This window comes from Oryzias melastigma, linkage group LG17, assembly GCF_002922805.2.
Source record: "Oryzias melastigma strain HK-1 linkage group LG17, ASM292280v2, whole genome shotgun sequence".
Classification (NCBI taxonomy): Eukaryota; Metazoa; Chordata; class Actinopteri; order Beloniformes; family Adrianichthyidae; genus Oryzias; species Oryzias melastigma.
In genome coordinates this window covers 654,922-667,169 of record NC_050528.1, presented here as the reverse complement: position 1 = coordinate 667,169, position 12,248 = coordinate 654,922, and the positions used below count along the sequence as shown (strand labels likewise).

Sequence of the window (12,248 nt, the reverse complement as noted above, 5' to 3'; positions counted from 1 at the left end):
CCATGAAGATCTTCACTTCCTCGGATCAGAACCAGACGGCTGGACGTTACCCAGATTGATGGACAGAGCTATCAGAATCAGACAGGGGTCGATCGACATGAAAAATTGCTTTTTAAGACATTTAGGTTAAAAATGTCATAATCATCATTAAAACACTACTGGAAATGTTTTTTTATAATAAAATAACATTTTCATTAGAGGAATTCAAATGTTTGCAGATCAGAAATCTTCATCCCTTCTGCAGGCTTGTTTTCATAAAATGTGATCATGAATCAAACATACCTTTTTTTCTGTGCAGTACTCTGATAAAGAAGACAAGTACGAGGAGGAGATTAAAGGTCTGAACGACAGGCTTAAGGAGGTAATTTCATGTTAGTCTGAGCGTTTGGTTATCTGAGCTGAACGTCTACGGAGGACTGATGTCTGCTCTATTCAAAGGCGGAAACCAGAGCGGAGTTTGCAGAAAGAACGGTGGCTAAGCTGGAGAAGGCCATAGACGACTTGGAAGGTACGCCTCATTTCTGCCTGATAAAATCACGTCTGTCTGAATGTGAAAGTCTTCAGTAAACTCCAGCTAACCTCCTCTTAACCCCCTCCTCTCATCACTCAGACCTTTCCTTTCTTTTTCCTTCCTCTCTGCTCGTCTTCGGCTCCGTCTGCCTCCTGCAGACGAGCTCTTCACCCAGAAGCTGAAGTACAAGGCCACCAGCGAGGAGCTGGACCAAGCCCTCAGCGACATGAGCGCCCTGTGAAGCTTTTCTGTCTCTGGATCCGTTCTCGCTCTGAACTCGAGCTCAATAAATTCTCTTTTCCTCCTTCTGCATTTCTCTGCTTCAGCTTTATCTGACTTTGATCCCCATTATCATGGTTTCTGATAAACATGTCATTCCGGTGTGTTTTCTCCACTCTGCATAGACGGCCTATCAAAAGCCAAGGAGGAGAACTTGGGGATGCAACAAGTCCTGGACCAGACGCTGCAGGAACTCAACTGCTTGTGAAGCATCAAAACAATCGATCAACATAAAAACTGCTCTCTTTTGTAAAAGACTTTTCTCCACGTTCTTCTTGATCACTTCTCCTTTACCTGTGCCTGTTAAACACCAATAGCCCTTTTTTATACGTATTTGTTTCCTTTTGTTTCTCTTCTTTTGATGGAAATGGTTTTGGGTCCATGCTGTTTCAGTTTCTGTGCTGGAAACTGTTGTAGACCAAACTGAGCACAAATAAAGCTGCTGATGATGTCGGCCTTAATGCTGCTGGGATGATGAGGATGAGGAGGAGCCCGGTGGGCTCTTCGTCGTCTGCACCGTGCACGCTGAGACACAGCTGCTCTCAATTCAGACTTATTGATGAATGAAGTCTTCAAACTGATCATGTCTGAGGTGCCAAAGATAAGAAACTCATACAAATGCTTAGAAATGACATTAGATTTTCCTTTAGGTTCTTTTCCCAGAAAAAAGATAATCAGACTCTCAGCTCCCATCATCTACCTACAGCTAAATCCTCTTTTCTGTGTGGAAACTTTTTCATCCTATCAGTATTTGTTTCCGACGTGAATCAGTCTTCATCAAATATACAAAAGTCAACAACATTACAAGAAAAAAAAGTCTTTTTAGATTCAGGTAAACACTACAGTAACTCCAGAGACGTCCTGAACCCTGTGCTGCCTCTCTGGGCGTTTAAGTCTGAAAAATCTCATTTTTGTAGTTGTCTAGCTGCATCATGAACTTCCAATAACAGGTTCTTAAATGGGACCACTCTGCACCACCATCCACATTTGACTCTGTCCCTTTATAACCACATCACTGCTCGCCCACCGAAAATAATGTTGTAAACAGCAACTTTATGTTGTGTGAAAACATGTCATCTTCTGCGTAAAAATACATGCATCAACATTAGGCCATCAAAGTCACTAAGCATCTAAAATGAAGTTTTTTTCAATGGACTGTGTGTCTTTTTTAAGACTGACTCAGTTATTTAAACCTGATTATCTGTGGCGATGGGAAATGCCCAAACGTGAACAACACTTATAGTCTGGAAATTACTTTTCCTCAGAGGAACCCTTAAGTAGAAAAAATATTATGACGAAAATGTCCTTATTTTTTAAGAAATAATGACTTTAAGTCAATATAAAGTTGGTGGAAATAGTTAATACCTGGAATGTAAATATTTCATGCATTGGTGTTTCATAGATATATTTTAGGATATTTACATAACACATCTTAATTAACGTTTTCTCAAAAATTATATGGAAATCTTAAAAAAAAAACATTAAAACATACATTTCTGATAAATTGCTTTTATTTTGAAATTACATCACCACCGGAAATTATCATTTTTAAACCTTTCTGATTCTGTGAGAGGATTTCTGCTCGTTTAAGGTCTGCTAATCAGCCTAACTTAATATGAAATATTATTTTATCTGTATTTACTGGACGTGTGTTTCATACAACAGTTTTTCCCTGTAATGATCTAAACCATCCAGTTTTCTTGCCGCTGTAACGGTTAAAGGCGGATGTGGCTGCAGGTGAATTCCGGGCCAGCAGGGGGCGACATCTCCATATTTAACGCCTTCCGTCATTACCGGGCGGGATTTCCGCAGTCAATATCAAGTATGGCGAAAACATACGACTATTTGTTTAAATTACTGCTGATCGGAGACTCCGGAGTCGGAAAGACCTGTATCCTGTTCAGGTTTTCAGAGGATGCGTTTAATTCCACCTTTATATCAACAATAGGTATGTTTGTCACCGGAATCAAACATTTATTTCGGTGTGTGAATTTTCACGGGCATCCTATCCGGTTGCGTCTACTTGCTGGAATGCGGGTCGGACTAAACTGAAGACCGAAAGTAAAAAAAGGAATCTGCGAAAGTGCGCGGATAATTCGTATGTATTATTGCGCTTTTTTCCTGATATGATTTACTGAAGGCTTGCGATTCTATCTGCAGAGATGACAATGGACCGAAGAGCGATAAAGATCGCTTTAGATTCATGCCGGGTGGCTGCTGTTGCGGTTAGCTAGCGTTAGCCGGGACCCGTCTACTCTCTGGAGGCTCACCGGAAAAGCCGCTTGAGACGCATTAGAAGACACGAACCGGTCCGAAACTCCGTTAGTTCCGTTTTTCTGTGAACGTCTCACGTGTTGGTCATTTATAAGTCATTTCCCGTCAGTTCGTCAGCGTGTGTTTAACACTTCCGGCCTCTCCGACCCTTCTGTCCCTGCAGGTATTGATTTCAAGATTAGGACGATAGAGCTCGACGGCAAAAAGATAAAGTTACAGATATGGTGAGAGCACTTTTGATTGTTTGACATCACGACACAAAGGAGGAGTTTCATGCCTGAGTTGTTTTGTGGTGAAAAGAAGCCTCAGATTTTAACATCACACATTTACATGCTGATTGTTATTCCTAGATCCGCAGAATATAAATGTGTTTGCATGTAAAAACGCTACTGAGAATCACATTTAGAGTTTTGTTCCTTTTACTGTCAACACTTTTCTGGAGTCGGACTCCATGCAGACGTTTGTGCGTTGTCATCCGCCGACCGACCGGATTTAAGTTGTGTGGTTCTCCCTCAGGGACACAGCCGGTCAGGAACGCTTCCGAACCATCACCACGGCGTACTACCGAGGAGCCATGGTGAGTTCACGACTTCCTCCAGAGTTCCACCTCATCTTTCATATAAACTTGATGTTTCCTTCTCCTGCAGGGCATCATGCTCGTCTACGACATCACAAACGAGAAGTCTTTCGATAACATAAAGAACTGGATCAGAAACATTGAAGAAGTTAGTACGGCCGGTCACCTGACTACGTCCTCAGCACCTGGAAGCTCAGCGTAACATTTTAACGTCTGTTCTCTGCAGCATGCGTCGTCCGACGTGGAGAAGATGGTTCTCGGCAACAAGTGTGACATCAACGACAAGAGGCAGGTGACCAAAATGGGAGGAGAAAAGGTGAGAACACATTTGTTTTGTGTGGGATGTAACGATGCTGAAGCTTCCAGGTCACAGATAAAGTGATCATTAGTTCTCTCTCATGTCTTGTAGCTTGCGTTGGAGTATGGAATCAAGTTTATGGAAACTAGTGCAAAATCCAACATTAATGTTGAAAACGTAAGCAGTTCATGAGGACTTCAGAAATATTGTCCCATAATATTTAAAAATCAAAGAACTGATGGCATGTTTGTTTGTTTTAATTGCAGGCGTTTTTGACGTTAGCCAGAGACATCAAAACAAAAATGGACACAAAATTGGTAAGAAAATCAACTTTATTGACAAAAATCTTCTTAGAGACACTCCAATAATAATCGTCTTTGTTGTGTTTTTAACACAGTCATTTCAGACTCTTAAAAGCCAACTTAAAACCTTTTATTTTGCTCAGCATTTGAGCTGAATGTGTTTTTAATTGGGCTTGTAATGAATGTTTTATGCGGTACTTGCTCTTGTCTTTTCTGTTCTTACCTTCTGAAGTATTTATTTTAATGTTTTCACTTGTGAAGCACCTTGTGACTTTAGTGAAGGTGCTACATACATAAAACTTACGTTTTTCTCACAGTAGAGGATCTGTATGATAGTTTTCTTCATTCAAATAACATTGGATCAGAAAACCAGGTGCTAGAAAAAGCTCAGACTAATGATTCAGCTACTGAAATGGGCGGAGCCAAAGCCCCCTCTCATCCTGGCCTGCTCACACTCAGGTGTGCGACTAAAGTTTTTTTGATTTTGGCTAAAAACGTCCTAATTAAAAGATCCATCATCATAGAAATGTGGCTGGCGTGTGACCGTAACGTAGGTTGACCGGAAACAAAGGCGGTAAAGCAGTTGTTGCTGATGTGTTGCAGGAGGGAAACGCCCCCCAGGGAAGCAGTCACGGCGTGAAGATCTCGGAGCCTCAGAAAAAGAGCAGCTTCTTCCGCTGCAGTCTCCTCTGAGAAGCGGACTCCGGTTCTGGACTTGTACGGACGTGCTGCTCTCAGCACCTCCTTCCTGTCTCCTCTTCCACGGCCTTCTCCTCAGACGGAGAGGACGTCCGTCCTTCAGAGCTTCCAAGAGTCTTTCTTCCGTCCAGGAGTCGGGACGTCTTCGTGGATCAGAGCCGGCGAAGGACTCGGCTGAAACTGCCATCTGTTACTCCTCAGAGTTAAGTTTGCACAACCGAGGACGAACCTGTAAATTATTGTAACAGTTTTGAATACAAAAGAATATTTACTTCAGTTTCAAAGTGTTTCTTCTTTCATACGAGCACTGTAACAGAGACTGGTGGGCTGCCACACTTCCTCTGCTGAGACTCGGTTCTGCTAGAGCGTTTTTAAGTCAGCTGTTAACTTTGTGTTCATATAAAGCGCCGTTTCCTCTTCCACGCCCAGCCACGCCCCCCTGCACTAACAGAACCAGAGAGCAGTTCTGCAATAGAGCCCGGTGAACTGCAGCGTCTCTGGGCAGAACTTTAGCCTTCCGTTTCCCGCGCTGTTCTGGAAAACGGGAACATTTGCTGATGCTTTTCAAGCCTGTGAGGTTCCTGACGGACCGCCACTGACGCCGCACAGGCTCCTCCCTCCGCCTTCCATGCAGCTTCCTGTGCACTTTAGCAGTAAAAGCGTTTGTGTGTAGTTTGGTCTTTGAAGCTTTGGAAATAAACGACATTTGATGTCGATTTTCTAAGTGAGCCGCTCCGTTTCATCATCAGTGACTCTGCCGTGTCACATGACCAAACTGATGACTGTAAACATGATGCAGTACAGAAGCATAAGGACTGACGTTCACGTCTGAGAAGCTTCAGAGGAGCAAACTGTAACTCCAGTGAAGCTTCAGTGTTTTTCTTCCGTCTTTAAGAACAAAAGTTTCATTAAAGTGTTGTGTGTCGGTTTGTGTTCACTCTCCACCTGTTGTGCGATTGCTGAGACGTGTGTTTGTTTTCTGTACTTCCACGCGCTTGCAGCCCTGAATGTTTGTTTTTTTAAGGGGGGACGCTGCACCACGAGGTCGGGTTCCCCTCACGAGTCAAACTGCAGCTTTAAGACCCATTTCCAGCTTTCTTTCTCTTAGATTCGTCAGTTCTCTTCATTTCCATCGTTATCTCAGACTGAATCGGATCTTCTGAACTTTGATCTTAACGTGAGGAGAATTGACTCTGTAAATATGTGACCAAATAAAGGTTTTGTCTAATCTCACGGATCTGTAGATAAATGTACTTTTGCTTTATTAAAAGACGATGAAAGTTGTGAGCGTCGTGTTCTTTGAAGGCCGCCGGCTCGTTTGTCCCCCAGGAGCCGCTCTGGTGACCGCCGGCCCTCCCCTCGTCGCTCCATTGTGAGCGGCTGCTGCTTTATATTTCTGTGTAACCCGACGCCTTCAGATACAAAACAAATCTGCTGCTGATAGTCATAATTAATGACGGCCGCGGGACCGCCGGCGGACCGTGGCTCCAGCACCGGATGGGGGTTGAGGATGACGTCCGGCGGACCGTGGCTCCAGGACCGGATGGGGGTTGAGGATGACGTCCCGCTCTCTCCACACAGAAATGCTCCACGTTTCCAGACCAGACTCCTCAGATCCTAATGTGGAAGGTGCTGTGGACGCAGCAGAACCGGGTCAGAACGGGCCGTACTGCAGCAGCTCTGATCCCTGCCGCTCACCTGAGGAAGTCTGGAGCCCTGACGATCATGTGCTGGAAGTCCTCCAATGAGAGGCGGCCGTCGTTGTCCAGGTCGGCCTCGTCCATCACCTTCTCACAGACCATCTTCACCTCGTCCTCCGTCAGCTCGCTGCGGGTCAGCTTGTTCAGAGTCTTCTCTAGGTCCGACTTGCAGATGAAGTCGTCGTTGTTGAAGTCTGAGAAAAACGGACCAATTCTCCATCATTCAGCTGTGATTCCCATCATGCAATTCTTCTACACGTGTCAAGGCCTGGAGGCGGATCCGGCATTCCAGAACATTTGATATTATCGTCATTAACGGTCCGACTTTAACTGGTGCTGATAACATGTTGAAGCAACACTATGATGATGGAGGCCGAGAGATCAGTTCTGATGATGACTTCCTGTTTGGATCACAGAACCTCAGTAGAGTCATCCTCCACTCACGGTGCAGAGAGACACAACCAGACGACTAAACAAAGAAAACGGAATGATTGTTCGGTCAGCATTCACACTAAAGTGATCGTCCTGCTCCTCTCTGTTCGATTCAGCACATAAAAACTCAACCACACTTCAGAGATTTGATCAATCTTGGGATCAAAACCTTCAGCTGGTTCAGGACATTCCTGCTATTTCTATTATTTATAAACTTTATAGTTTTTGAAATATTAAGCATAATATGCCCCATAGGAAATGAATGAGAAAGTCTTCAAATTTCAACATTTTCAGTAGATTAACAACAAACCTTTAAATGTATTCATGGAAATGTTTTCATCTCTTAGTGTAATTTTCAAAAAATTTGGACTATAGCTAAGATTTTAGCAACAAGCTAAAGGTTTTGGCTCTTGTTATACTGAGGTGTTATAGGCTAATTTAGAGTTTAGCTAAGATTTTAACATTTGTGAATAATGTAGTTTACTGGGGAATTTTAGGCTGTTTGGAGTGTAACTAGTAGTTAAGCAATGTGTCAGCTTTTTTGGGCTAATTTGGCATCTACTAGAGCTAATTTGGAGTTTAGCTCATATTGAATATGAATTAGGGATTGTTAAGCAATTTTACAAGAAATTTTTATGGAATTTAGGTAAACTTCAGCGCTCTTTCTTAGTTCTTTAACAACATTTCCAGTCTTTTAGCAAATTTAACATTATTTAAATATCTTCATTTGTATTTTCAGCAAATCCCTTCAGAAATTAAAATAAACGTCACTCTTTGTTTGCTTTGTTCTGCAGCATGTTCATGTTTGGATCATTTTAACATTTTATTTTATGGAGATCAAAATCTTTTGGGTTATTTACAAGTGTAAGTTTTCATACAACATGATGTAAAAGTAAAGAAATGTGAGTGTTTTTCTTTTAACCTTTAAATCTTCTTCTTTTCCTTTCGGCTTTTCCCTTCAGGGGTCGCCACAGCGAATCAGTTCCCTCCATCTAAGCCTGTCTTCAGCATCCTCCACTCTAACACCAGCCACCTTCATGTCTTCATTCACTGCATCCATAAACCTCCTCTTTGGTCTTCCTCTAGACCTCTTTCCTGCAGCTCTAGACTCAGCATCCTTCTACCAATATATTCACTGTCTCTCCTCTGAACATGTCCAAACCATCTCAGTCTGGCCTCTCTGACTTTATCTCCAAAACCTCTAACATGTGCTGTCCCTCTGATGTATTCATTCCTGATCCTATCCATCCTGGTCACTCCCAAAGAGAACCTCAGCATCTTCATCTCTGCTACCTCCAGCTCTGCTTCCTGTCTTTTCTTCAGTCCCACTGTTTCTAGTCCAAACAACATGGCTGGTCTCACCACAGTCTTGTACACCTTTCCTTTCATTTGTGCTGAAACTCTTCTGTCACACATCACACCTGACACTTTTCTCCACCCATTCCAACCTGCTTGCACTCTCCTCTTCACTTCTTTTCCACACTCTCCATTACTCTGTACTGTTGACCCTAAATACTTAAACTCCTCCCCCTTCTTTATCTCTTCTCCCTGTAACCTCACTCTTCCACTCTGGTTCCTCTCATTCACACACATGTACTCTGTCTTACTGCGGCTAACCTTCATTCCTCTCCTTTCCAGGGCAAACCTCCACCTCTCTAACTCCACCTCCACCTGTTCCCTGCTCTCACTACAAATCACAATATCATCTGCAAACATCATAGTCCATGGTGATTCCTGTCTAACCTCATCCGTCAGTCTGTCCATCACCATTGCAAACAGGAAGGGGCTCAGAGCTGATCCCTGATGTAATCCCACCTCCACCTTGAACTCCTCTGTCACCCCTACAGCACACCTCACCACTGTCTTACAGTCTTAAAAGGTTTCTTTTAACCTTTAAATCATTTACTTGTATATATTTGATAAAATATATATTTTATGGAGAGTAAAATATTGAAAGTTATTTAAGGTTTAAGTTGATTTATTCTGGAATAATATTCCTGCCTTTTTATTATTCAGAATTATGTTAAAAAACTATTATTTAAAGTTTTAAAAACGTAGCTTTAGAGTGTTCAATCAATGCTTTTCCTGTTTGGTCCGCGACCTAAAGTGTGTTTTGGATTTTTTTGTTTGATTCTGCTTTTGGAATTCTCTCAAATTGAAAATGGTTTTATTTCTTCTGTCATGAGATTTTTTCTCTTAGAATTTATTGTTTCTAACCTGAAACTTTATTCTGTCTCTACAGGTTTGGGTCAGGGGTACGAAGGCCCATTCTGATCACCTGGAACCACCTGATCCAGGTGTGAGTAGGGCTTTAATAAGTTGAAGACATTGTTGGAGACAAGTCCTAAACTGGTTTTCCTGGACTGAATTATTTCTAATGAAAATCTCAAAAACAGCAGAAGAATCTGGAATCTGTGTGACTGAAGGACTGGAGGACGGATTGAAACACAAACGGATTGGTCTTTCATCAGAACCGTCCTTACCGTAGATTTTGAAAGCATAGTAGGCCTTCAGGTCCCGCGGAGCCATCTCACTGAGAACCGAGAACATGTCCAGGAAGTCGTCCAGAGACATGTTTCCTTCTCCATCCTCAGAGAAAACTTCTGCAATCCTCTGACGGAACGGGTTGTCCTGGACCGAACCGACACCGGAGACAGTCTGGTTAACAGCTGCTTGGTGAGTTTCACAGGTCAGGACTCTTCATGTGAGCTGCCACACCTGTTCACCTGTTCACCTGTTCACCTGTTCACCTGCAGAGCATAACTGACCTGTTTTAAACAAATGTGCCCTCTGGAACCCCCCAGCATTCTTCAAGTTTAAAGGAGTCATGTAACGTGTAACCTTTCAGAGAATTCTGCCCATTAGCTGCTCGTGCATTATGGATGGGGACGGGGGCGGCTCTACCTTCAGCTCGGGCATGCTGCCAATCAGCTCATATGGTAGCTTCACATCTGGCTGCTTGGTGTAGTCAAGAGGAACGAGCTGCGGCGCCAGGTCCCGGTAACGGTAGAACAATCTAGAGAGGCGGCAAAAACATTTCACTTTCAGGGTTGGGTTTCAAAATAATGCCCTGTGTTTTTCCAGGCTTATATTTTGAAAGAACCTTGAATCCTGCCGTGTACGTGAACACGGCAGGATTCAAGGAAAGAAATAAAAACACTAAAATAGAGACATAAATAATATCGAAATCCTCACCTGAGGATTTCTTTCCTGGTGAAATAGGTGCAGTCCTATGGAGAGATCAGGACAGGTGAGCAGCAGATCCTGCAGGATCCTGCAGGATCCTGTGGTCCTGAAACCTCTGTAGGAAACCTTTATTTCAAAACTGTAAAGTTTCTGCAGCTAAAGTTAAAGTCGATTCATAAAAACATCAGTTTGAACATCATCACCTTTCATTTTCCTCCAGTTTCTTCGGCAGTTTGCATTTAAATTTGCTTTTATTCGAGTCTTTTATTCCTTAATGCTCCTCAACATGATGACAACTTTAAACGTTGTTGTGCTCCTTAAACGACGACAATAAAACATTCTGTTCTGTTGTATTCTGTTCCTGTTCTGAGACAGTCATGAGAGAAACAGGAACAGGGTAATTCCTGGTGAGTAAAATCACACGGAGAGCACTAAGGAGAACCTGCTGGATCTGAAAGGATGCACCTGAACCAGAACTTCTGACAGACGTCTCCAATAAACCCATCAGTCACTCCACAGAGTTTGTCATTGATCAGCATAAATCAGAAGAAAATGTATTTATTGGTCAGTGAAACTTCTGAGTGGTTCTTCAGACTCAGGAGCAGGTCTTCAGAGACAAGAGGAGGTCTTCAGAGACAAGAGGAGGTCTTCAGAGACAGGAGGAGGTCTTCAGAGACAGGAGGAGGTCTTCAGAGACAAGAGGAGGTCTTCAGAGAAAGAAGGACGTCTTCAGAGACAAGAGGAGGTCTTCAGAGAAAGAAGGATGTCTTCAGAGACAGGAGGAGGTCTTATGATACAGGAGGAGGTCTTCAGAGACCAGAGGACGTCTTCAGAGACAGGAGGAGGTCTTCAGAGACAAGAGGAGGTCTTCAGAGAAAGGACGTCTTCAGAGACAAGAGGAGGTCTTCAGAGACAGGAGGAGGTCTTCAGAGACAGGAGGAGGTCTTCAGGGACCAGAGCAGGTCTTCAGAGGCCAGAGGCGGTCTTCAGAGACAGAAGGAAGTCTTCTGAGACAGGAGGAGGTCTTCAGAGACAGGAGGTCTTTAGAGACCAGAAGAGGTCTTCAGAGACCAGAGGCGGTATTCAGAGACAGAAGAAAAATCTGTAAAATTAGTAGCATGAAGCCCAATGCGTCAAATGTTCTTTGTGATGTTGGGCTACATAAATAAAATTGAATTGAGAAGGAGGTCTTCAGAGACAGGAGTAGGTCTTCAGGGACAGGATGAGGTCTTCAGGGACAGAAGGAGGTCTTCAGAGACCAGAGATCTTCAGGGACAGAAGGAGGTCTTCAGAGACCAGAGGTCTTCAGGGACAGGAGGAGGTCTTGCACCCACCTGGTAGGCGTCCAGCTGCTGCGCCGTGAAGATGCTCTGCTTATTTCCCATCCCGGAGCGGCAGGTCCATGGCTGCAGCTCGGAGGGCGTTTTTATGGAGGGCAGTTCAGATATGAAATCCTGGCACAAAGGAGGCCGGAGCCAAAGAGCGGATCGGGTGTCGGGTCGCAGCAGGGCCCTTTGGTCGCCACTATAATGGCAGCAGTTTATGGTTCTCTGCGTGCTGAATAGGAGCCCGTGTGGCCGTGAATGAGGGCTGTCGTCGAGCGCCGTGCCAAGTGGCTTCAACCCCTTTAGTGCCACTGAACGGCCGACGCCTTGCTCCCCGATCGGGTTACCTGCTGCTCCGATGGAGCCGTTTTTGAAGACAAACGGTTGTTGGATCTCATTAACAAAGACGGGAATGTTCCAGTGACCAGCAGCTTCACCGTGAACTCTGTGACCCCCCCACACTGGACACACTCAACCAGCATCTATAGTTTGTTGTTTTGGTTCATCAATCAGGAACCGCTTCTGCTGACAGAAGAGAAAAGTCTTTTTGAGTGGAAAGAATAACAAGATGAAGGCTGAGAAATGGATCCAGATGAAGAGAGAAAAGTTCCTGTCAGTCCATCCGGATGAAAACACACAAACCTGGACAAACCGTTCAGTTCAGG

At 43.8% G+C, this 12,248-nt stretch overlaps 3 protein-coding genes across 7 annotated transcripts in view; 2 read left to right on the top strand and 1 right to left on the bottom strand.

Moving 5' to 3' along the window:
* The window catches only part of tpm4b (tropomyosin 4b), a gene marked incomplete in the record, with an annotated part of 13,201 nt that extends 11,950 nt beyond the window's left edge, over window positions 1–1,251 (top strand). For 2 of the 4 annotated variants that reach the window (XM_024273475.2, XM_036216529.1), the window contains 3 exon segments: window positions 299–361; window positions 439–508; window positions 916–1,251. In XM_024273475.2, the coding sequence (XP_024129243.1) occupies window positions 299–361; window positions 439–508; window positions 916–998 (216 nt within the window). 4 annotated transcript variants of the gene reach the window in all.
* A 1,233-nt stretch (window positions 1,252–2,484) lies between these two features.
* Window positions 2,485–6,173, top strand: rab8a (RAB8A, member RAS oncogene family). Of its 2 annotated transcripts, none has more exons than XM_024273751.2 (8): window positions 2,485–2,738; window positions 3,228–3,288; window positions 3,581–3,641; window positions 3,712–3,789; window positions 3,868–3,957; window positions 4,031–4,116; window positions 4,206–4,256; window positions 4,845–4,929. In XM_024273751.2, the coding sequence occupies exons 1-7, from the start codon at window positions 2,516–2,518 to the stop codon at window positions 4,213–4,215; spliced, it is 609 nt and encodes a 202-aa protein (XP_024129519.1). In that variant the 5' UTR covers window positions 2,485–2,515; the 3' UTR covers window positions 4,216–4,256; window positions 4,845–4,929. The 2 variants fall into 2 exon arrangements, with proteins under 2 accessions (XP_024129519.1, XP_024129518.1); XM_024273750.2 differs by having other exon boundaries at window positions 2,496–2,738; window positions 4,051–4,116; window positions 4,845–6,173.
* Window positions 6,174–6,179: 6 nt separating this feature from the next.
* On the bottom strand, window positions 6,180–11,955 carry cib3 (calcium and integrin binding family member 3). Its single transcript, XM_024273752.2, has 6 exons — window positions 11,593–11,955; window positions 10,268–10,302; window positions 9,977–10,088; window positions 9,556–9,703; window positions 6,639–6,834; window positions 6,180–6,572 (listed from the first exon to the last, which is right to left on the bottom strand). The coding sequence occupies exons 1-6, from the start codon at window positions 11,641–11,643 to the stop codon at window positions 6,551–6,553; spliced, it is 564 nt and encodes a 187-aa protein (XP_024129520.1). The 5' UTR covers window positions 11,644–11,955; the 3' UTR covers window positions 6,180–6,550.
* Window positions 11,956–12,248: the final 293 nt, after the last annotated feature.